The sequence below is a fragment of the Mauremys reevesii genome, linkage group 16, assembly GCF_016161935.1.
Source record: "Mauremys reevesii isolate NIE-2019 linkage group 16, ASM1616193v1, whole genome shotgun sequence".
NCBI classification, from domain to species: Eukaryota; Metazoa; Chordata; order Testudines; family Geoemydidae; genus Mauremys; species Mauremys reevesii.
The window spans coordinates 5,358,516-5,383,166 of record NC_052638.1 but is presented as its reverse complement, the minus strand read 5'-3'; the positions used below and the strand labels follow the sequence as shown (position 1 = coordinate 5,383,166).

The window sequence follows — 24,651 nt, the reverse complement described above, 5'->3', positions numbered from 1 at the left end:
TTAATAGTGAAAAGTGCAAGGTCATGCATTTAGGGATTAATAACAAGAATTTATAACTAAAATTGGGGACACATCAGCTGGAAATAACGGAGGAGGAGAAGGACCTCGGAGTATTGGTTGATCACAGGATGGATATGAGTCGCCAATGTGATATGGCCGTGAAAAAAGCTAATGCGGTCTTGGGATGCATCAGGCGAGGTATTTCCAGCAAAGATAAGGAGGTGTTAGTACCGTTATACAAGGCACTGGTGAGACCTCATCTGGAATACTGTGTGCAGTTCTGGTCTCCCATGTTTAAGACGGATGAATTCAAACTGGAACAGGTGCAGAGAAGGGCTACTAGGATGATCCGAGGAATGGAAAACCTGTCTTATGAAAGGAGACTCAAAGAGCTTGGCTTGTTTAGCCTAACCAAAAGAAGGCTGAGGGGAGCTATAATGGCTCTTTATAAATATATCAGAGGGATAAATACCAGGGAGGGAGAGGAATTATTTAAGCTTAGTACCAATGTGGACACAAGAACAAATGGATATAAACTGGATACTAGGAAGTTTAGACTTGAAATTAGACGAAGGTTTCTAACCATCAGAGGAATGAAGTTCTGGAACAGCCTTCCAAGGGGAGCAGTGGGGGCAAAAGACATATCTGGCTTCAAGACTAAGCTTGAGAAGTTTATGGAGGGGATGGTATGATGGGGTAGCCTAAGTTTGGCAATTAATTCGTCTTTACTAGCGGTAAATATGCCCAGTGGTCTGTGATGGGATGTTAGATGAGGTGGGATCTGAGTTACTACAGAGAATTCTTTCCTGGGTGCTGGCGGGTGAGTCTTGCCCACATGCTCAGGGTTCAGCTGATCGCCAGATTTGGGGTCGGGAAGGAATTTTCCTCCAGGGCAGATTGGCAGAAGCCCTGGGGGTTTTTCGCCTTCCTCTGCAGCGTGGGGCATGGGTCACTGGCTGGAAGATTCTCTGCACCTTGAAGTCTTTAAACCATGATTTGAGGACTTCAATGGCTCAGACACAGGTTTGATACAGGAGTGGGTGGGTGAGATTCTGTGGCCTGCGTTGTGCAGGAGGTCAGACTAGATGGTCCCTTCTGACCTTAAAGTCTGATTCCTCGTGGTACTGCACTAAAGCAGGCTGGGCAGCACCCAGGCCTGGAGGGAGGAGCGGCCACTGGGCCCAGGGAACAGCTGCTTACTGCAGGGAGGACCCTGAGAGCAGGGCCAGGCTGCCCGCCAGCAGCGCAGGTAGCGCTGAGTCCCAGCTGATACCCCAGGGACTTGTGACGTGATTCATGCCACATCCTTGCACGAGGGCTGGTGATTTACGACTCCTGAACCTGGAAGGGGGGTTGGCAGACCCCAGTGCCCTCATGCCGAATGGACCCCCAGGCCCTGCTGGGAGGGTGTAAACCCCTTTGAAGTTGGGGAGGTGAAAGTCCTGCTCCATGGGGACAGAGCGTTGCACGGGGCTGCGCCCCCAGGGGATGTCTGTGGGATAGAGGGTTGGGGTGCCAGCGCGCTGGGCACTTACCTGGCTCCGGATCGGGCCCCAATGGTCTGTAGGGTGCAGCCACTGCCCTGCAGCGAGGTGGGGGCTGGGGAGGAGCCATTCCCCTCCTTATGGGTGTCAGCGGCAGCCCTGCCCCAGAGAGCGGAGATGCCCCCAGGGGCCTGCCGGGCGTGTCACCCTGCCCCTCGTTACCCAGTCGTGGGGGTGGGGCAACCCCTGAGCCTTGGCCCCTCTTGGGACCTGCCCCAGGGCGAGCACAAGAGATGAGCGAACACTTTCTAGAAAAGGTTTAATGGCCCATCGCAATATATTAATTTATGATGCATATTTTCATAAAACAATTTAAAAAACCCACTTGACTGGCAGGGAAGGGGGGAAGGGGGGGGGTCTGGCCCGGGGGTGGGGCCTGAGAGGGGCAGTGTCTAGTCATTTGGTTCCCCACAAGGGTGGGGGAGCCCCACAGACGGGGGAGGGGCAGGGCTCGGCGCTCACATCTCCATGCCCGGCTGCCACCCTTCCTGCGGTGGGGATGGGGCGCCCAGCGTCCTGGGCCTGCCGGAGAGGAGACAGGCTGGGGCAGGGCCCGGCTGGCTGCCAGGGCCTTCCGTACTGCCCGCTGCCCCCATGCCAGCGAGGTCCCACCCAGAGGGGGGCCGGCGCTCTATAGGGTGAGGAGCGTGCCGTCCTCCTGCAGGCTGCCCCCGCGGCTGCCATTGGCACTGCCCAGCGAGTGCAGGGAGCCGGGCAGCGCCAGGATCTGCTGGCAGGTCTTGTCCAGGAGGCCGCCGTTGGGGCAGCGGGCGGTGCCGTCGCTCTCGATGACCAGGTCCCCCTCGTCGTCGCTCTCGCCCTCGGCCGTGCTGTAGTGGCTCAGGTAGTGGGAGGCGGGGCTGGGCGTGCTGTCTGTCGAGACGCCCGAGCTGCACGAGGCCTTGCTGCTGCGGATGACGTTGTTGCGCTGGTTGGCCGGCTTGACGGTGACGATGAGGTTGTGGCTGTTGGCCACCATCATGTCCGTCACCTGGTCCAGTGACTTGCCGGCCACGTCGATGCCGTTCACCTCCAGGATCTCGTCGCTGACGGCCAGCAGCCCCGTGCTCTCGGCCAGCCCGCCCTTCACCAGGCGGGAGATGAAGATGCCGGGCACCTTCTCGACGCCCTGGGGGGCCACGCGCACGCTGACGCCGTCACGGATGTAGAAGCCCAGTGGCTTGTCGGAGCCGTGCTTGTGCAGCCGGACGCGCCGGTGCGTCTCGGGCAGGATGTCCACGTCGATGATGGAGGAGATCTGCCGGAAGTCCTGGGGCAGGCCGATCAGCAGCTGCGGCTTGGCCCGGTGGTGCGCCGGCCGCAGCAGCCCCTTCTTCTTCCGCTGCAGGGAGTTGGAGGCAAAGACGCTGGAGTCGGCTTCTGCTGCAGGGAACAAGGAGAGCGCCGGGGTCAGACAGGAACCCGCTGGCCCCAGCCAGGCCCCACAGCCAGCAGCCCCAACGCAGCAAGTGGCCGAGAGCAGGAACTTGACCCACAGCCCAGGCTCACCCACGGCAGAAGCCCCTCCCTGCTTTGGCTTTGCACTTGGCTTCCTGGGTTATTTTAATGACATGGAACCCCTGGCTCTGCCGGTGCCCCCCACTCCCGACCCGCAGCCCCCTGCTCTCCCAGCCCTGGGCTCCCCCAGTTCTGCCAGTGCCCCTCACTCCCGACCCGCAGCCCCCGGCTCGCCCAGCCCTGGGCTCCCCCAGCTCTGCCGGTGCCCCCCACTCCCGACCCACAGCCCCCGGCTCACCCAGCCCTGGGCTCCCCCAGCTCTGCCGGTGCCCCCCCCGCCCGACCCACAGCCCCCTGCTATCCCAGCCCTGGGCTCCCAGCTCTGCCGGTGCCCCCACTCCCGACCCGCAGCCCCTGCTCTCCCAGCCCTGGGCTCCCCAGCTCTGCCGGTGCCCCCACTCCCAACCCGCAGTCCCCTGCTCTCCCAGCCCTGGGCTCCCCCTAGCTCTGCGGGTGCCCCCCAGTCCGGACCCGCTGCCCCCTTCGCTCCCAGCCCTGGGCACCCCCTGTTCTGCCTGTGCCCCCCACTCCCGACCCGCAGCCCCCTGCTCTCCCAGCCCTGGGCTCCCCCAGCTCTGCCGGTACCTCCCACTCCCGACCCGCAGCCTCCTGCTAACTCAGCCCTGGGCTCTCCCAGCTCTGCCGGTGCCCCTCACTCCCGACCTGCAGCCCCTGCTAACTCAGCCCTGGGCTTCCCCTGCCCCCTGCCACCCCTCCTGACTCAGGGTCTGGGCTCTCCCTGGATGGAGACCCAAGTCACCGCTGAGGCATCAGGATGTTTCTCCAGGTATCACAGCCACCAACGAGGACGAGACGCCTGAATTCGTCCTCTTGGCTCTGCCCTGCTCCAGCCCCTGGGTGCTGCCGCCTGGGCCAGGAGCCCCCTGCAGACCTTGGCAGCCACTCTGGAGCGCGGAGCTGTCCCAGCCTAGGCAGCAGCTGGCATGGCCGACCAGCCCAGGGCAGCAGCGTCACTGGCTGCTCCTCGCGGCCGGGCAGGAGGGGTCAGCAGCGAGACTCCACGGTGCCATCCCCGGGCTGAATTGGGTGGGGAACCCTCTGGTCACTGCCAACCACACCAGCCCCACAGGGACCAGGCAGCTGCTTCTGCTCAGCCCTAGAACCAGTGTCCCAGCCCCCACCCCTCCAGCTGGAACCCCCCCCCCAACCCCTGCAATAGCCCATGATCTCCACCCGCCCCCCTACCTGGAAGAGCCCCTCCCCCAGCAAACGCCCTTCTGGCAGGGCAGGCCTGGAGCCCTCTGATAAGGGCACAGCAAGGGTGGGGGGAGGGGAAGGACTGGGCTGGGCCCCTCACCCTGGGATCTCAAGCCCTGCCCTCCCCCCCTTGGGATCCCAGCTCACTGGCCTGGGGGTGGCTGGAGAGCTGGGGGGAGGGGGTGTCAGGCATCCAGCTGTCCCAGCCCCAAGGGAGCAGAGTGGAGGGTTTCACCCCACCCGAGCAGCTGTGCTTGTTATGTCCCACAACCCCCCTCCAGGGCCTGGTGCGAACCCCGGCGTCCTGGGGAAATTCTATTCCCCTTGCCCCAGAGCCAGGCCCCGGCTGGTACCCGCTGCGGGCAGGCCGTGCTGTGCAGGGGACACGGGGCACCGGGGGGAGGGTGGGGGCGGGTCTGCGCTGCAGTTTCAGAGATGACAATGTCGACATGGCACGGCCTGCCTGGGAGCACAGCAGGGGCCAGGACTCCCGGGTCTATCACGCTGGGCAAGTCCCTTCCCACTCGTCGCCCACCTCACAGCACGGGGAGAGGCACCTGGCAGGGCCGCAGCTTGGGGAGCCCAGGGACTGAGCTGTCTGTGTAGCCCCAGAGACACCTGCCTGGCCCATGGGGCCAACGGGAGCCTCCCGCTGGGCTATGCCTGCCCCAGCTCCAGAGCCGTGTGCCCCAGCAGCGCCCCCGGCTGGCTGCCGAGAGCATCGTGGCCTTGCTCAGCTCAGCCCCGGGCACCAACGCTCCTTCTGGCCACCAGCCAGGGCTGGCGCTGCCCACACGAGCATCACGCCAGCCAGCCGCAGATGGCAGAATCCAGGACTGGCCAGGCTGGGGCGACAGACCCTTCCTGCAGGACCCCCAGGGGTCAAGGAGCCGGGCAGGCCTGCCGCGAGGGGGCAAGCAGCAGCACCAAGCCCCACGTCTGCCCCAGAGCTTCATGGCAACAGGGTTCCAGCCCTGCCCTGGGCCGGCCTCAGCTGGGCAGCGTCCCTCGGGCTGAAGAGAGGGAACCTGGGGGTGACGGGAGCAGGTTCCCCGGCCGTGAAGTGCTCTGAGCCTTTCATGCCACCCCCGCGCTGTCCTGACAGCCAGGGCCGGGCAGAGGATTCGGGGGCCTGGGGCAAAGCGGGGGAGCTGCGGTGCTTGTACTCACCCAGCGGCGGTCCGGGTCTGCGGCGGCATTTGGCAGTGGGGGACCCTCCGCGTCTTCGGCAGCACTGAAGGGCCCCCCTGCCGCCAAAGACCCAGACCGCCGCCAGGCCAGGGCTCGCGGGGGCCCTGGGGGGTCTGAGGCAAATTGCCCCACTTGCCCCCCGTGGGCGGCCCCGCTGACAGCTCCCCAGGGCACTCGGCCGGGTGCCAGGCCCGGCTGGCGTCACGTGGGCTCCTGCCCAGCCCGGGCTGCCATGGCAGCGGAGAGGGCAGTGCCATGGGAACGCCGCTCTGGGGATTAGCTCAGCTAGACCAGGGGCCAAACAGCCAGCGGGGGGCAGCTCCTCAGCTCTGCCCGCTGCCGGGCTGGCACGGGGCGCTCCTTGCCAGGGCCTGCTGGGCCATGTCAGCCCAGGGACGGGGCGAGCGGAGACAGCGCTGCCCGAATGCTCTGCGAGGCCCCCACCCGGACATCTGCCCAGGATCCCCCACCAACCCCCCAGCCCCTCCCTGCTTCTCTTCCCCTCCCCCAAGGCCGCAGGTCTCCCCAAGCCCTCCCCCCAGGACAGGCCACCTGCCCATGGGCACAGAGATGCCAGCCCCAGATCTCTGCCACGGGCCCCCTTGGCTCACACTCTGGGATGCACCCTCACCCCTGGGCTCCAGCCCATCCCCTGCTCCCCTCCAACACCGGACTGCCCTCTGCCCCACTCGGGTGGGGGGGTGCTTCCACTGGGGCAGCCGGCAGACCCCTTGCCCGAGAGACCACTGCCCCCTCCCACTCCAGCTGCCCTGCTGCCCCTCCTCGTGCCCATGGATCACATCACGCTCTGCAGCCTCGGCTGCCCTCACCCAGGTTACGCCCTTCGCGCTGGTGACGGAAGCCACGAGCCGAGACCCCCAGGCCAGGCCGAGCGCCAGCGCGCCACAGGGCAGGGCAGCTCGGAGATGCCAGGCCCAGAAATGGGCAGCCCGTGGCTGAGGGTGTGTTACCGCGCCAGGCCCGGCCCCACCACTGCCTCCCCTGCCCACATACCCCCATCGTTCCCCTCCCTCGCACACGGTAGCTGCTGACTCCCCCCAGCCTGCGGGGTGTGGGGGGGTCTCCCTGGCACAGCCCAGCCCCCGCCCCAGGCTGACTGGCACATCAAGCACGCCCGATGCTCTGGGAGGGGGGAGCTCAGGATGCTCTCTGCTCGCCCTGGTCCCGGAGGAGCTGGCATTAGCCGACTCACATGGCAGCAATTCCCCTCCCTTCCTGCCACTAGCCCAGCCCTGGGGAGCAATGCAGCCTCTGATCGGGACGGGGCCCATGCCGAGGACACCCCACTCTGCTCTGCCCTGGCCTGCTGCTGTCCCTCCCTGTGGCCGGGCACGTGCTGGCACAGCGGTGGGTGAAAGCAGCGGTGGGGCTGTACCCGCCAGTCGAGCTGGGCCTGGGGGATTACATGGCATGTGCCGGGCTGGGATTAGAGGAATCTGAATAACTCAGCTTTAAATCGTACTGTGAGTCATGCCCCATGGAGTTAACCCTGGCGCTGCCAGCTCCCACAAGCACCAGCTCAGGTCACCTGCACGCCAGCTTGGCCTCTTCCCGCTGGGGCAGAGAGCCAGGGCTGGCTGGCATGCAGGAGCCCGCGGGCACGTTCCCTGGCTCCGCTGGTTGCTCCCCCCATGCGTGTCCCAGGATGCCGGGGGAGGGGGGGGATGCTCAGGGCAGCACCACCCAGCGCTCCGAGGGCACCCACAGCAGAGACGGGGAGCCCACCCCTTGGGGTGGATCACCAGGAGGGGGGACGTCTCTATGCCAGGCCAGGCAGATGACCAGCTCTCGGCAGCAGGGAGCAGCAGCCACGCCCCACGAGACGCCAGGGAGAGACAGGCTCCCAGCCCGCCCCCGCCCCCACCCCCCTGCACGGAGAGGGGGGTCTCTGGGACTGGCAGCTCACAGCCAACCCTCCTCCCCAGCTAGGGACAGGCCCCTGGTGCCCCTAGCCCAGGCAGCTGGCGCCACGGAGACCCCTCTGCGCACAGCTGCCCCACGACCCCAGACCCTGGCGGTGCCGGTGCCCCAATCCCAGCTGCTGCCACTGGGGCCACGGAGACTCCAGGCACAGCCCCCCTCTGCCAGCCAGGCGAGGCAGAGAACCCACGGCAAGGAGCAGGGCAGGCTGGGATCTCCCACAGGCCAACGGACACCAGCTCGGAGCAGCTCAAGGGGCCAAGGTTTGGGGCCCAAGTGCTAAGCCGAGGAGACCCCCCCCCCCTGCAGCAGCACATCCTGAGTCCCTGGGGCTCCCCCCCAGGCTGTCTCTGGCCCACAGTGCGCCCCAGCCTGCCCCTGGGGTGGGGGGTCAGGGCTGATCGGGGGGGGAGTGAATGGGGGTGAATTGAGCCCAGGGGGCGGCTCAGCCCACAGCTAATGACACCCCAGAGCAGAGTGCCCAAGGGTTCGTGGAGCCAGGAGCCGTCAGGCTCATCCAGCCCCTAGCACCACAATGGGGTCAGAAGAGCCCCCCCTACAGTCACCCAGGCCCCTGCCTGCACCTGGCAGAGACACCCCCCCCGAGCACCTCACTGGGGCATCGCAGCCAGTGCTGAGCCCCCTGCAGCGCCTGGCTGCTCCTTGGTGCTGTCCCCTGCAGGCAGAGCAGAGTGTGGGTCCCGCCAGCCGGCCGGTTTCTTTCCCCAGCGCCGTGAAGCTTTTGATGTGGAGTTTACGGACAGGTGGGGGGAGGCGAGAGCCTAGGCCGGGCTGCGAAGGGTCAGACCCCGGGGCTGTCCAGGCCCAGCCCGTGAGCCCTGCCGGGGACTCCTGCCTGGCTGAGCAGCGAGCGCCTCTCCCGGCACACGCCCGCCTGCAGGGGCTGCTGGCTATAAATATCTGGCCGTGCACACACCACGCTGTATTTTTAGCCCAGGAGACGCGGCAAGGCCTTTCCCAGCTATTTCTGTGCGCGACTCTCTGCTGTCTGAGTCACTGGGGGATGCGAGCAGCTCGGCAGCCCCTCCTCCGGGGCAGCCGCGGCGGCAAACGGGGCTGCCTGGCTGCCCCCGCCGACACAAGCCTGAGGAGGAGGCCGCTGATGGAGCCAGAATCCACATGCCCAGGACAGAGCCAGGGCCATTTCTTATCAGGCTGCGAGCTCCCCACAACCCCGAGAACCCGCCCGGACCCACCATGCCCAGCAGCTGCCCACAGGGCACCTGGCCCACAAGGGGGAGGTGGTGGGGGGCCCCCACATCACAGAAGCCTTCCTTGGTCACAGTGGGGTCTCTGCCCCCATCCCGTCATTACTGCCCAGGGGCTGCTGCAAGCGTCAGTGGCCCACGGGAGCAGATGGCTGGGCCTGGGAACTGGGGCCAGGTCTCTGCTGCGGAGGCAGGCTCACTGGGGACTCACCACCATGGGCTCCGTGCTTCGCTCCCTGCCGGATACATGGGCAGCGCCCAGAGAAGTGAGGCTGAGCAGGCAGAGCACAGGACTGGAACTCGGGAGAGCTGGGCTGGGTGAGCCTGGGAAAGTCAGTGCCCCTGGTGCCTCAGTTTCCCCTCTGTGAGGTGGTGATAGCCACACTGCCCTCCTTCGCCACTGGAGAGTCCCAGCTGAGGGGGGGGGGGACAGGAGTGTTGGGGAACACCTGGGCCCCTGGTAACACTGTCAGGGACCCGAGGGCTCCGATGTTCCCCGGAAGCCGAACTGCCTGCGCAGCCCTTTGCCACCCCCCACCCCCGCGCTCCCCACCTGCCGAGCTCCACCAGAGGACTAGGACATAGCACCTATGTCACACTTCAGGCAACACGCCGGTATCCCCCTATGTGGGTCCAGCCGAGGCACCCGCTCCTGGCTCCCAGCTCCTCAGCCGTCACCTCTCTTGGGCAGAGACACGTGTCTCTCCACCCCGGACCAGGGCTTTTCCAGGCTGCACGGTTCTCTGCCGACACCGTGCTATTCCCAGCAAGCCAGACTGTCGAAAGAGGCCTTTGATCTCTCGCCAGAGGCTACGACCAGCTGTAAATTGCCCACCGTGACGAGTCACCACGCAGGCCTTTGTAAGCATCTTAAGATGAAAGCACCACAGAGAAAAATAATAATTCCTACAAACATCCTGAACACTTCCCAGCGGTCACGCAACAGTCTTATGGGACCTCCGGAGGCCAAAGCCCCAGCCCTTCCCAGGAAGGATTGGACAGAAGGGCCTGTCCAGCTGCTGGATCAGAAGCAGGTCCTGAGTCAGCTGATCCCAAAGCACTTTCCTTGTCTGTTGGCCTCTGGAGAATCCAGTGTGAACCAGTGCCCGTGACCCTCTCCAGATGGTGGCACATCGGGGCGGGGGGAGGGGAAAGGGGAGCGGAGTGATTTTACCTTGATTTTACACTCTCCACTGTGCTTAGTTCGTGGGGTGAGCTGTGGCCACTCACCCCCCTGGAATTACAGGCAATCCCTGGTCCCCCATGACGACACAGACGTCATACAGTGAGATCGTCCAGGGAGACTGCAGGAAATTGACGTATCCGTCAGAACTGTCTTCAAAAGGGGGAACAAAGAGGATCTGGGGAATTATAGATCAGTCAGGCTGATTCTGATACCGGGAGAGATACTGGAACATGTCAGCCATCAGTCAGTTTGTAAGCACTTAGAGCAGGGGGTTCTCAAACTGGGGGTTGGGACCCCACAGGGGATCGTGAGGTTATTGCCTGAGGGGTTGCGAGCTGTCAGCCTCCACCCCACACCCTGCTTTGCATCCAGCATTTATAATGATGTTAAATCTACAAAAAGCTGTTTTCAGTTTATAAGGGGGGGGGGGGGGAGGTCGCACTCAGAGGCTTGCGACGTGAAAGGGGTCACCAGGACAGAAGTTTGAGAACCATTGGCCTAGACGATAAGAGGGTTACAAGGAGTAGCCAGCATGGATTTATCAAGAACAAGTCACGTCAACCCAAGCTAATTTCCTTCTGTGACAGGGCGCCTGACCTCACTGGATGGGGGAAGCAGCAGATGTGCTCGAACTGTATTTTAGTGAGGCTTTTGTCACGGTCCCACATGACAGTCTCACAAACAAGCTGCGGCAACGTGGTCTAGCTGGCTGCACAACGGCTTGAAAGGCCACGCTCAGAGTCGTGACCGATGGCTCCTGTCAGACTGGGAGGGCGTGTCGAGTGGGATCCCGCGGGGGTCTGCCCTAGGCCCAGGGCTAGTGAGTGTTTTCCTTAATGACTCGGATAATGGAGTGAAGAGCCTGCCTGCAAAATCTGCACATGACCCCAAGCTGGGAGGGGTCACATGCACTTTGGAGGACAGGGTTAGAATCCAAAGCGACCCTGACAAATTGGAGAATTGGTCTGAAAGCAACGAGATGAAATTCAATAGAGACAAGTCCCATGTATTACACATAGAGAGGGAAAAAACTCCAATGCACCGACACAGTAACTGGGAAATAGCTGGCTAGGTGGTAGCACTGCTGGAAAGGATCTGTGGCTCACAGCAGATTGCAGACTGAATAGTCATCAGTGTCATGTAGTTGCAACAGGTCCATTCTGGGCTGTATTGGGCACCACATGTCTGGAAAGATGTGGACAAACTGGAGAGTCCAGAGGAGAGCGACAGAAATGATTAAAGGTCTAGAAAACATGACCCGTGAAGGAAGATTTATTTAAAAATGGGTGTGGTTAGTCTGGAGAAGAGAAGACTGAGGGGGGACTTGATAACCTTTTATGTGCTTGAAAACGGTTACAAGAAGGGAGAAAAATTGTTCTCTTTAACCTCTGAGGATAGGACAAGAAGCAATGGGCTTAAATTGCAGCAAGGAAGGTTTAAGCTGGACATTAGGAAAAATTTCCTGTCAGGGTGGTTAAGCCCTGGAATAAATTGCCCAGGGAGGTTGTGGAATCTCCATCTCTGGAGGCTTTTAAGAGCAGGTTGGACAAACCCCTGTCAAGGTTGCTCGGCCCTGCCTCAGCGCAGGGGCTGGACTAGGTGACCTCTCGGGGTCCCTTCCAGCCCGACACGTCTGTGATTCTACATCTGCTGCAGTGACAGGAGAGAGCGCGGCAGGTTCCTCCTCTGCGCAGCAGCTGCCCCTGCACGACTCCTTGGAGGGTTAAAGGAACAGATGGGACAGTTGCAGAGTCAGCTCTGCCCCACGCCTGGGATAATGCAGGGAGTCGCTGAGGGCAGTGTGTGCGCACGTGGGGAGAAGGGGGGATGCTCCAGGACTGTGGGTTCAGGAGGACCCAGATCATCTCAGATCCCGGCAGAGCCCCACTCCCCCCAACCCCTTGGCTCACGGGAGCCCACGGTGCCACCTCCCCACAGCGAGGAGCCATTGCCCAAGATGGCCAGAGCCTGCCCCTGGCCTTCCGGGGGTAAGCGCATTCTGCTTCCAACAGCCACGGTGCACCGTGCAAACGAGCCAGTGCACAGCCGGGCTCGCACCCGGGAGTGCAGAGCTACATGGCACTCAGCAGCGAGCCTGGGACGGGGCTTTGCAGACACTGCGCTGTGATGGCACGTGTCATCCTGCACAATACAGCCCCCAGCCCCAGTGACACCCGGCCCTGCTGAGCGGGAGGGGACCGGGGCGAGTGGAGAACTCCGAGTCTCACCCTCCTTGCCCTGGACTCCAACACGTCTCTTGCCAGGGGAGGTCTGTATGGCTGGTGTCCCGTCCTGACCCCAGATGGCAGGGGCCCACCCCACACTCAGAGCCCCAGCCCCCATCAGCCCCTCGCTAGCAACCAAGGGTGTCAGAGCCAGAACCCGAGGCTCCTTGCTGGGAAGGCTGGCAGGGCCCATCCAGCACGTGGCCCTGGACGTACAGTCGGAGATTTGGGAATCTCCCCACACTCAGGTGGTCACAATAAATCGCTCACTAGCTGCCAGCACAGCGTCCCCCCCTGAACGGAGCAGCACAGCGGGGGGCAGAGCAGCACAGCCCCAGAAGGAAGCCCCCTCCCCCAACACTTCCCTTTCCTAGGCTCAGCACCTATTCTATAGGATTGCAACTTTTAATGGAAGGGGCCCCCAAAATTGCTTTGCCCCAGGCCCCCTGAATCCTCTGGGCGGCCCTGTTCGGAGCGACCCCAGATCAAGCAGGTCTGGCTCCATCCCTCCTCAGCCTGCGCATCCCGGTGCCTCGCAGCCCTACATCTCTACGGTGCCTCGCTTCCCCAGAGCTGGTGCAGGATCACCTGCTCCCCACACCCCCGAAACGCAGCCCGCTCTGGGGGAGCAGGTGATCCTGCTTGCGGCAGCTGCTTCGCAGCACAAAGCAGCAGTGTGGGCAGGGGAGTCCTGCACCCTACCAGAGCTGCAGGCAGGGCCGGTGCAACCATTTAGGTGACCTCGGCTGTTGCGTAGGGCGCTAGGATTTGGGGGGTGCCATCTTCGGCCGCTGCCGGCATTTAGGCGGAGGGAGCTGGGGCAGGGAAGCACGCTCCAGCTCACCCCTGCCCCACCTCCTCCCCGAGCACACCGTGGCTGCGTCACTTCTCCCGCCTCCCAGGCTTACGGCACCAATCAGCTTAGGCACCGCAAGCCTGGGAGGCGGGAGAAGTGAAGCAGCCACAGGGTGCTTGTGCACGGAGCAGGGGTGAGCTGGGGCAGGGGGGGTGCCTCAGGGCAGAGGGTGGGGGATGGGGAGCTGCCACGGGGGGGCGGGGCATCTCAGGGCAGAGAGGGGGAGCTGCCGCGGGGGGGGGTGTGTGCCTCAGGGCGGGGGCTTGGGGACGGGCGCAAGGTGGAAGTTTCACCTAGGGTGCGAAACATCCTTGCACTGGCCCTGGCCGCAGGGAGAGTCTTGGCGGGTAGGAGGCGGCTCCCCAGCTGGGATCCAGCCAGGAGAACTCGGTACAGGCTGCGATTTAAGGGCTGTGCTGTGGACTCTGTTTTCAGTCTGCCCCGACCCCAGGGAACACGCTCCAGCCTGACACACCCACCCCGCTCAGGCAGCCCCACACTCGCCCTGTCTCCCTTCCAGCCACTGGCCGGGCCCTGCTGCTCTGCACAATCGCAGGCCGTGAGGGCCCAGCTGCAGTGTTACCCAGCGAGGGGCCCGAGGCCCGTCCCATGCTCTGCTCCCAGGACAGTCTGGCTTTGCCAAGGGAGACCAGCGGGTGGGACGGCTGCCGGGAAGCGGCACTGGTCTCCCCAAGCAGGTCAGAGCCAGACCCTTGGCAGCCCCCCAGCCCCCACTCTCATGCTAGCTCCCAGGAGGATGTGGGAAGAGCAGAGGCAGAGCAGACACAGCTTTGGGGTCTGGGGGTAGCTTCTGGCAGTGCCCCCCGCCCGGCCTGCCAGCGCAGGGGAGCTCGGACTCCTTTCCAGCCAGTGCTTGAGGAGGGCCTGTGCGGAGGAGGGGGTGGTTACCCAAGGGCCCCTCCCAGCTAACCCCCTGGGACTTGGGGGTCCCACTGCCATTCCAGCTTCAGCAGAGGTGCCCCGGACTGGGAGGGCCCTGGAACCAGATCCTCCAGGACCTCTGGGGCACTCCCAGAGCCCAGCACCCCAGGCCCAACCTTCCCCCAGGGGCGGGGGATGCACACACACAGGCCCTGCTTACTGTGGGGCAGAGCCAAGCCGGTCTCCTTTTCCCCTCTCAGGACATTGTCCCTTGGGGGCCTGGCCTCCAGCTGGCTAGTGTCAGAGCCTCCATCTGCCGAGCGCACCGCTAGTGGGACCTCGGCAGGAGCCCCGCTGGGAAGGGGGGCCCAGGGGACGCTGCCTTCATCTGGGCCAGCTTTAGCTCCCGCCCAGCCTGGAGGTGAACCGGAGCCTGTTAAAACCCTCACATCAGCGGCTCCCAGACATCTCCCCCGTCACTGCTGCGGGAAAGCCAGCCCAGAACCCCCCCGGAGCAGTCGGTTTTCACCGGGGAGTCCAGCCAGACTCCCCCCCCTCCCCCGGCCTTTTATCTTGGCTGCTCTGAACACTCGGCCGACGCAGCCAGCGCCGTGCAGGCAGGCAGACTGCTGGGCCGTGCTCTAGGTCTGGGGAGTCTCCCACGCCTTCACGCTGGCTGCGCTCAAGGGCCTTCCCGGCGCAGCGGGCTCAGCCCTCCCGGCTTCAGCTGGAGCGATAGTGCTGGCTGGGGGGCAGAGCCCCGTGGCGGGGGCCCGCCCGAGCCCGGCAGAGCCCCGTGGCGGGGGCCAGCTTGCTGCCTGTTCCATGCCCCAGTGGCAGCACGGTATCATCAGTCCATGGCCTGCTCCCAAGCCAGCGCTCCAGGCAGCGGCTGCCAGACACTGGGTTTTAGGTCTGTTCACTCACAGACAAACATGTGACTATGTCATTCAAAGTGAAGTCCCCCCGCTGCTCCCCCTTGGGGCGGCTGGAAGCCTGGGCCCGGCTGTGCCTGCACTCCTGCGGAGCGGACGGCTGCTTTAGCACCTAGAGCCCAGGGACTGGAGCTGGCAGCTCCCTGATCAGGGGCAAGTCACTGCCCCTCTCTGTGCCTCAGTTTCCCCGACCTGGGAAACAGGGCCAGCCTCACTTCGCCAGGGTTGGGATTCACTCAGATGGCAGGGGCTAGAGACGGGCCAAAGATTGGACATGGGCTCTGTCTTCTGTGCGTCCTGGGCTCTGATCCCACAGCGATCTGCCAATATTTTCCTCTGTAGCTGGCAGGCGCCCGCCTAGGAGCGTGCAGACTGGGCAGAGGAGGGTCAAACCCTTCTCAGCCACCCCACAGGACAAACAGGCCGAGACCAGGGGGCTCCCCAGAGGGGTTGAGACCTGGCTCCCAACAAGTATTCAGATCCGAGAGCGTGAACAGCTCAGGGCTGCGTGGAGAGTCTCCTCCCTCCAGTTCGTGCTTTGAGAGCTCTGATGCCAGAGGCAGATGACTGGCTACTCCAAGCCATTTAGGAACTCGGGGCTTCGGGTGCCCTGTACGTGACAGCAGGGGAATCCCCAGCCCTCTGGTTGGCTTGGGGCGTCATTCTTCCCAAGGGGCGCCACAGGGCACCAGCAGAGCACGCCGCAGGCATCAGCAGGGACGATGTTTGGCAGTTCAAAAGGCAACACTTTCGGAGAGCGGTACTCAAAGCAGTGCTGTGGCACAGCCCTAGAGGGCGCTGTGCTGCCCCTCAGAGCGGGCAGCCGATACCGCTAATGGCCACATGTGCTCTGTAAAGACCCACTGGCGCTTTAGCCAGAATCATGATGTTTGCCCAGGACTAAATCTAGTTGACACTCAGCCTTGCAATCTGCTGACTAATCCTCCCTGCAGTGGTGATCGCATATGGTAGCCTCCACTTCCTGTCCTAAGCGCCTGTGTACATTTAAGCTTGTTCCATTCCAAGGAAGCTGCATTTCAGCAGTGACCGAAGTCACCCTAGCACCTGCATGCATTAGACCATTGGAAGCACGCCGAGATCCTTCCAGATGAAAGCAGTTATAGGCATGCAGCAGATTCCCATACATGTATTTCAGTTTTTGGTCTTATGATCTGCATATATGGGTAATGAAAGATGTTTCGCTACCCATCTCTGGGGTGGAACACCTTCACTGCTCAGCAGCGCGCAGCATCACTGCATGTCAAGAAGTGAAGAATGCTGGGAGGAGATAAATCCCAGGCCCAGTGGCTTACACTTTCACCTGCCCTCTGGAAGAGAAGAGCTACCTTCCAGGAACTGTGTGTCCTTTAATTGAATTACCCTGCAGGGCAGCAGAGCTTTAAAGCTGCAGGAGTTTAATTCTCTGGTATTTCTTCTGTTGAAACTTAACTAGTTTCACCCATTCCACAGAGTCATAGAATCACAGAATATCAGGGATGGAAGGGACCTCAGGAGGTATCTAGTCCCAACCCCCTGCTCAAAGCAGGACAAATCCCCAGACAGATTTTTGCCCCAGATCCCTAAATGGCCCCCTCCAGGATTGAACTCACAATCCTGGGTTTAGCAGGCCAATGCTCAAGCCACCGAGCCATCCCTCCCTCCTCCTCAGCCTGTTCTGCAAGGGCTTTAATCTGTGGCCTCACACCCCAGAACCATCTCGCCGGGAGCACACGACCATTAAACAAGGCCCAGTGCAGGAGAGAGGGCACAAGCAGGGGCCCCTCAGACACTTCGCTGTTGCCCTGTTTGTTTGATGGGAATGATGCATCAATGCAGTTTGTGAGATGGGTGACAACTTCTGCCTCCCTGCCCTAGGCCGCCGGGCCCTGCTTGAGTCCTGGGGAGAGAGTAGGGTGACCAGATGTCTCGATTTTATAGGGACAGTCCCGATATTCGGGGCTTTTTCTTATGTAGGTGCCTATTGCCCCCCACCCCCGTCCTGATTTTTCACACTTTCTATCTGCTCACCCTAGGAGAGAGCCATGGCTTAAGGAACTCTCGCAAGCTCCTAAGAAAGGCCTCAGGGATTTTGATATTGCTGCCTTATAAAGCTCCAAGATAAACAGGTTCTGCTCCCGCTCCTATGGATCCGGCCGGGTGGGCAAAGCCAGCGTCGGGGCTGCAGACGCAGTGACAGCCCTCGCTCGCTCTCAATGGGAAGAGAAGCAACTTCAGCTTGCAGAGCCCCTGCGCCTGCCAGCGCCGCTGGGTTCCCAGCCGTGCTCAGAGGTCAGTGCAGTTCCAGGAACAGCACTAGGGGACACAGCTGCTGCAATCACCAGGGATAGTGCCACAGACTGTATTTGTACTAGGTCCTAGACAAACTTTTCCCCAGAGCTGGGGTAGGTTTAAGAATAAACCGAAACGTCAAGCATCCAGGAGATTCTCCTTCTTTGACTATAATCATTTTATAACAGGTCAGGCCCTCCCAGCCCCAAATGCAAGAGAAGGAAAAGGCACAGCCAGACCCCCCCGTCCTCAAATCACATCCCCCACCTAGGACATTACTATAGGCACAACAGCTGCAAATATGAAGTCCACCCCCCCCCTACTTAGGGTGACCAAATGTTCCAATTTTATAGGGACAGTCCCGATATTTGGAGCTTTTTCTTATATAGGCTCCTATTACCCCCCACCCCCTGTCCTGATTTTTCACACTTGCTATCTGGTCACCCTACTCCCACTGGACCACAAGTCACCATCAAAGCAAATGAACCATCACAGCCAACAGTTCCCATCGGAGCCAGGATATAAAAATTTACTGGTTGATCACGTGTGCCAGCTGGCTATGCTCCCCTGTGTAACAAGAGGTCCCAACACTAACACACAGCTGAAGTGCCTGGGCACCAACATACCACAGAGTTATCACAAAACACAGGCTGCAGCTGGTCTGATGTTTAGTGCTCTGGAATAGCAGGTCAACGCAATCCTCTCCCCACTTTCCCCTTGGAGGAAGCTCTCAGCCAGGTAAGGAACCCGAGGCCAACGTGGGCAGCCGACGGTACCCCGCTGGCCCTGACTTACCCCTCTTCTGGATGATGATCCTGAGCAGCGGGTTGGCGGAGGAGAGCGCCTTGTGGTAGTTATCGTCATTGTTGATGGGCAACAAGTCCCCGTGAACGTCCGTGTACCCCAACAACACATCCACGCGGGGGATCTGATGGACTGTCTGGATCAGCTGGTAGAACTCCTGGAAGCCGCCCACACTGGAGCGTTTCATAGCAAAGCGGCGGAACTCTGCGTCAAACTGGGGGCAGAGAAGAGGGGTCAGGGCCAGAGACCAGCATGGCAGCCAGGGGGCTCTGCCTCAGCTCTGCCCCACGCTTCACTTCACGCCCAGCCCATAGGGGATCAGTCAGGGGCTCTCACCAGCAGAGATGGCCAGGGCTTGGTGCCTGCACACACACGGAATGAGGTCAGACTACACTGGGTCCCCCACACCCACTCCTCCCCCAGGAGCCCTGAGCTTCACCCCGGCACCCTCAGCCCTCCAGGCGGCTCCTTCCCACCCCACACTGACTGACTCACAGCTGCATCGAGGCACCCTCTGGCCCATATGGGGTCCAGAGACCAAGGATCTGCCTGGACCTAGCGTGTGGGCAGAGAAGTCAGGCCAGTGGGATAGAGGTGCCACTGGGAATGCCAGGTGGCAGCGCAAAGCAGAGGGAAGGTCCCAGGTGCAAGGAGGCCTGAATAGGGTCACACACCCAGGTCTCACCAGAAGCACTGCTTCTGTGCTCGGCCAGTTCTAGCCACTGTGTGTTCACCATTGCAGGGGGCTATGGAAAGTCCCTTGCAAGGCAGAGAAAGCAGACCTGGGTCACCTATCGCTAGGCTGCCGCACAGGAAGGGACACAAAAGCCGCCTCTACGTCCCCTCACTCCCCTGTAAGCCAAGCTTCACGAGACCCGGTAGCCAGTGCTCCACTTCCACCGCTGGGTTTGCAGAGGCCTCCCTGACCAACTGTAAGCCTGGCACATGCAAGCAGCAGGGCAAGGCACTCCGGTGCCAGGAGGCAATTCCACAGCCACGGTTCCCCGAGGAGCTGCTGCTACTAGAGCCTCTGAGCAGCAAGGTTAAAACCCATCGGGGAGACAACTGTCAGGGGAGCCAAGCCCCTGGGTGTGCCCCGTGTCCCACGCTCCCTCCTGCGGAGCCCCGTACCAGAGGCAATGATAACAAATCTACACGGCAACTTGAGCCGCGGTGGCGTGACCACCGGGCAGACCTGCACTGCTGTGGCAGCGGGGACACTCAGACCCGTGGCACTCAGTCCAGGCTGGCAGCATAAAGGGTTAATGGGGGGGGGTGCTGGTGCAAGGGAACTTCTCTGCCCTATGCCGGGCACGGCAGGCTGCATACACAGCCCCTCATCTCTCCTCAGACAACCCAGGCGCTTCCTCCCGCATCCTCCCTCATTACTGCTCCCCTCGGAAAATCAATCACCCAACAGAGAGACAAAGGGAAGCCGATCAAAGCAGCAGGCGCAAGGCACTGTCCTGCCGCCGCTAGCCTGGCTCCAGCGGCACAGATGCCAGAGAGGAGGCCAGGTGTATTCCCGGGGGGGAGGGGGGCACAGCCAGGAACCTGCTTTTCTCTCCCCCAGGTCAGAGAGGCAAAGTTTCGGCTGGCACAAGCCGGGCAAGATCTGCCCGTCCACAGGCGAGGGCCCTTCCTCGCGCAGCCCACGGGCGTCCCGGGGACGATGCTCGAGCTGTCAGCCTGCAGGACGGCAGCGCGGCTCTGTTGCAGCGTTGCATAAGCTACCGGCTCCTGCGAGGGCTCCGCGCCGCACAGGGCGCCCGAGGTAGCTCCCGCCGCCTCCGGGACTCGGGCCATCCAGCCCCGGCACGGAAGGGCGGTTTGAGCCCGCCTGGCTGCAGCCCCGTGCACGGAACAACCCGCTCGACCCCGCATCCGCCAGAGCGGTGGGGACGCGGGCTGAGTTGGCGGCAGCCGGAGCGCGCCGTCCTGCCCCGGCTGCAGCCCCGGGCCGCGCGGGACCCCCTGCAGCAGGGACCCGGGGCCTCCCCCGGGGCCGGAGGCTGCACGCGGCACGCGGCGCCCGGGGCGGGGCGGGCGGGCGCTCACCTTGCTCTTCACCTCGATGACGGGCTCCGGGCTCCGCGCCGGGGTGCGATGGTGCTTGGCCATGCTGGGCCGAGCTGGGCCGGGCCGGGCCCGGCTGCTCCTCCCGCCGCCTGCCCGCCCCGCACTAGCTGCGGCTCCTGCGGCCACGGGGGGTTTTCACCGGCCATGACGTCATCCCGAGCAGGTTAGGGGCCGCCACGGGATTGGCGGAGGCCGGGCCCGAGGGCGGGCTCAGAACGTCCCCTGCGTCGGGATGGAAGATTGCTGACAACGTCGCCTAGGTAACGGGGGTGGGAGCGCGCCAAGGTGTAGTGTCAGGGGCTGCGGCGGGCAGGGGGCCGGGCAGGAGCGTGTCGGGGGGCCCGTGCTCCGGGGTGCAGGGCAGGAGCGTGTCGGGGGCCGTGCTCTGGGGCGCAGGGCAGGAGCGTGTCGGGGGGGGGGGCCCGTGCTCCGGGGCGCAGGGCAGGAGCGTGTCCCAGGGGTCCCGTGCTCCGGGGTGCAGGGCAGGAGCGTGTCAGGGGCGTGCTCCGGGGTGCAGGGCAGGAGCGTGTTGGGGGGGCCGTGCTCCGGGGTGCCGGGCAGGAGCGTGTCGGGGGCCGTGCTCCGGGGTGCAGGGCAGGAGCGTGTCAGGGGCGTGCTCCGGGGTGCAGGGCAGGAGCGTGTTGGGGGCCCGTGCTCCGGGGTGCAGGGCAGGAGCGTGTCCCAGGGGGCCCGTGCTCCGGGGTGCAGGGCAGGAGCGTGTCAGGGGCGTGCTCCGGGGCGCAGGGCAGGAGCGTGTCCCAGGGGGGCCCGTGCTCCGGGGTGCAGGGCAGGAGCGTGTCCCAGGGGGGCCCGTGCCCCGGGGTGCCGGGCAGGAGCGTGTCGGGGGGGCCCGTGCTCCGGGGGGGCCGGGCAGGAGCGTGTCGGGGGGGGGGCTGTGCTCCGGGGCGCAGGGCAGGAGCGTGTCGGGGGGGCCGTGCCCCAGGAGGCGCAGGGCGGGGCGGTGAGGAGTGTGGGCTCAGGCCCTGGTGCCCAGGCTCCAGCAAGATTCAGGGCCCGGGGGTTCGGCTCCACCAATGTTTGGGGCCGGGTCTCTCCCCCGGCCCCACTTGCTGCCCCCGCGCCTCCCCCGGAGCGTCCCTGTCTCAACCCTGCAGCTCCCCGCTGCCTCCCCTCCGCTTGCTCCGGGCGTTAACTGCCGCCGCAGGGTCCTAGTGCCCCCACCCACTAGTGCCAGGGCAGGCTGCCCTTACCCTGCCCTGCCGCCTCGGACCCTTCCCTTTTCCGGCGGGACCCTCCCGCAGCACACAACCCCCGCCCGCAGGCACTGCTCCTGCCCCACGCTGGGCAAGGGGCAGCCCCACCCCTCATCCTAACCCTCTGCCCTAGCCCCGAGCCCCTCCCACACCCAAACCCCTCAGCGCCACCCCCCCCCCTCCCCCCCGCCCCCCCGCCCTCCTCCGGCGCCCTCCCACACCCAAACCCCTCAGCCCCAGCCCCACCCCTCAGCCCTGCACCCCCGCCCCCGTCCTGAGCCCTCCCACACCCAAACCCCTCAGCCCCAGCCCCACCCCCCAGCCCTCACCCCTGCACCCCCCCCCTCCTCCTGAGCCCTCCCACACTCAAACCCCTCAGCCCCAGCCCCAGCCCTCACCCCTGCACCCCAACCCTCCTCCTGAGCCCTCCCACAGCCAAACCCCTCAGCCCCAGCCCCACCCCACCCTCCTTCACCCCAGCCCTCCTCCTGAGCCCTCCCACAGCCAAACCCCTCAGCCCCAGCCCCACCCCACCCCTCCCCTGCACCCCAGCCCTCTTCCTGAGCCCTCCCACACCCAAACCCCTCATCCCCAGCCCCACCCCCACCCCTCCCCTGCACCCCAACCCTCCTCCTGAGCCCTCCCACACCCAAACCCCTCAGCCCCAGCCTTCACCCCTGCACCCCAACCCACTTCCTGAGCCCTCCCCCACCCAAACCCCTCAGCCCCAGCCCCACCCCACAGCCCTGCACCCCAGCCCACTTCCGGAGCCCTCCCACCGCCCAACCCCTCAGCCCCAGCCCCACCCCTCCCCTGCACCCCAGCCCTCCTCCTGAGCCCTCCCACACCCAAACCCCTCAGCCCCAGCCCTCACCCCTGCACCCCAACCCTCTTCCTGAGCCCTCCCACAGCCAAACCCCTCAGCCCCAGCCCCACCCCACAGCCCTGCACCCCAACCCTCTTCCTGAGCCCTCCCAAGGCAGGTGGGCGGGGACGGGACTTGGACCTGTTCTGGGCACCACCAAAAATTATACAAACCTGCCACCCCTGCCGCAGGAGATGGAAGGGACCATGCCCCAGGATTTCAGGGCTTAGGGCCAGGCTATGCCCCAGGGCCAGGAGATGGAGTTAGGGCCAGGCCCTGCCCTGGGGTGTGGGGCATTAGATGGAAGAGGCCATGCCGCAGGATGGCAGGAGTTGGGGCCAGGCCATGGACAGGGGTGTGGGGCATTAGATGGAAGAGGCCATGCCGTGGGTGTGGGGCATTAGATGGAAGAGGCCATGCCGCAGGATGGCAGGAGTTGGGGCCAGGCCATGGACAGGGGTGTGGGGCATTAGATGGAAGAGGCCATGCCGCAGGATTGCAGGAGTTGGGGCCAGGCCATGCCCTGGGGTGTGGGGCATTAGATGGAAGAGGCCATGCCGCAGGATGGCAGGAGTTGGGGCCAGGCCATGGACGGGGGACCTGCCCAGGGGAGGTGAGGAGGATGAGGGTGGCTTGGGGGGGTGTTGGGAGGGGGGGATGAAGCTGGTCCGTTTGGGGGTGAATGAGGCTCAGTGTGATGAGGATGGCTCTCCGGAAGGGTCTCTGCATAAGGAGGCTGCTGGCTGGGACAGGTACATGGAGATCTGGGCACAGGCATTGACGGCACTGGCCAGCGCGGGGGGGTGGGCATTCTGCAGCAGCTTGAGGGCATGGAGATATTTGGTGAAGTCGTTGGGAGCATGAACAGTGCAGACAGTGCAGCCGCTCCGGTTAGTTCTGGTGAGGTTCATCTCTGTTCATTTCACAAGGCCCCACAGGGTCAGGTTTCAATATGTCATCGAGTGTTTTATTGACAACACTTAAGTGCCTCACTTCATATCAGCTGGGGCAGGGATTCTCCAGCTGCGTTGCTCCGTGACTCCCTTCTGACAACAGAAATCACTGCACAACCCCAGGAGGGGGAACAAAGCCTGAGCCTGCCTGAGCCCCGTGGCCCAGGAGGGGTGTGGGGGGGGAAGGGGCCAAAGCCCAAGTCTCACTGCCCCGTGCGGGGTGCGGGGGAGGGAGGGGAATTGAAGCCCAAAGGCTTCAGCCCCAGGCAGGGGGCCTGTAACCTGAGCCCTGCCAGCCGGGGCTGAGCCCTCAGACTTGGGCTTCGACCTCAGGCCCCAGCAAGTCTATCCCAGCCCTGGTGACCCCATTGAAATGGTTTGAGAACCTCTGTGCTAGGGGAGAGCTGGAGGCTGGTGTAGCAGGGGAAGGAACCGTCAGGGCTTATGGCATCAGGGAAATTGGGGGAGGCAATTTGGGGTAAGAAAATTAGCTTGATAGTTCTACTGAAATTATCAATAGTGAAACATGTCAGTGCTGACATTGATATTGTCAGCATTAGGCTTCAGAGTCAACACTCCCTTTTGGTGATTGGGGCAGTTCAGGCTCCTCGGAGCTATTGTTCCAGGCTGTCTGCACACTCAGGAAGCTTCCACTATACTTGGTCACATTTTCAGAGGTGGGTTTTTTTTAAAACAACCATAAGGTCTAGAAACATAATTTAAAAAAACAGAAAGCAAAGATTCTGGAGCAGAGTTTTGCGGGATTCTGCATAGGTTCCATGGCTGAGGAATTGTGGGGCACCTGGTACCCTGGAGCCTAGGAGGGTGAGTGCTCCTCCAGGGAGGTGCTTTGAATGACCTCTCTGTGCCATGGCTCCTCTAACATGATCGGAGAGATTTCCTGGCACACATTCTGAGGGCAACATGATGCTTAACTCTGCATCTGGCATTGTGGGGCACACTGCTTTGCATGGCAAGGTGATGTGCCGTGTGCGGGGCAGAGGGCATTGTCCACACCCCATTTGTAAGGTGGTTGCCGTCATGTGTTAACACCAGGGAACAGAGGAGTGATAGCCAGGCACAGCCTGGCAGACACACTATGGTCCCATACTAAGTGAGGGCACTGGGTTTTGTCTTTGCCGATCAGCTGGGCTGCAGTGTGATTGTCAGTTGTACCCAAGGTCTGACAGGGTGTTGCTGCTGTGTGGCTGGGCCTGCCAGACTGTGGCTGCATTGCAGGGTTCGGCTGTCATGGCATCCCTCAGAGCCTTGCAGTCTGTGTTACCAGACACGCTCTGTTCACCCACCTGCTCTCTGCCAGGCATCACACACGGCTGGGATCACAAGACACGTCTGAGCCATTGGCAGCATTTGGGAGCCCACAAGAAAAAGGGAAACCAGGACTCAACTGTCGTGCAGTTTGTTCCCCTGCCCCGGTCTGTAACTGTGGTGCACACGGGAACATGTGCCACGGCCCTGGAACGGGGAGGCCCAGGCTGCCCGCAAGGGTTGTCTAGGTGTCTGTGTCCAGCTGGCGCTGGCTGGAGAGCCCCTTCGCGGCACCGTTCTGCTCCCAGCGGCTTTGTCCCCATGTGGGGAAGTGGTGGAGCTTAGGGCAAGCTCAGCTTCCCTGTCCTAGCCAAGCCTGGCCTCCACTCCACCTGTTTCCGAGTCGAGAGGCAGAGTAACGCCTCGTCGCCTGATTTAGCTGGTCGAGCTGCA

At 63.1% G+C, this 24,651-nt stretch overlaps 1 protein-coding gene across 2 annotated transcripts; it reads right to left on the bottom strand.

Moving 5' to 3' along the window:
* Positions 1–1,816: 1,816 nt before the first annotated feature.
* On the bottom strand, positions 1,817–20,033 carry PARD6A (par-6 family cell polarity regulator alpha). Of its 2 annotated transcripts, none has more exons than XM_039502606.1 (3): positions 19,877–20,033; positions 17,810–18,032; positions 1,817–2,924 (listed from the first exon to the last, which is right to left on the bottom strand). In XM_039502606.1, the coding sequence occupies exons 1-3, from the start codon at positions 19,937–19,939 to the stop codon at positions 2,176–2,178; spliced, it is 1,035 nt and encodes a 344-aa protein (XP_039358540.1). In that variant the 5' UTR covers positions 19,940–20,033; the 3' UTR covers positions 1,817–2,175. The 2 variants fall into 2 exon arrangements, with proteins under 2 accessions (XP_039358540.1, XP_039358538.1); XM_039502604.1 differs by having other exon boundaries at positions 1,819–2,927.
* Positions 20,034–24,651: the final 4,618 nt, after the last annotated feature.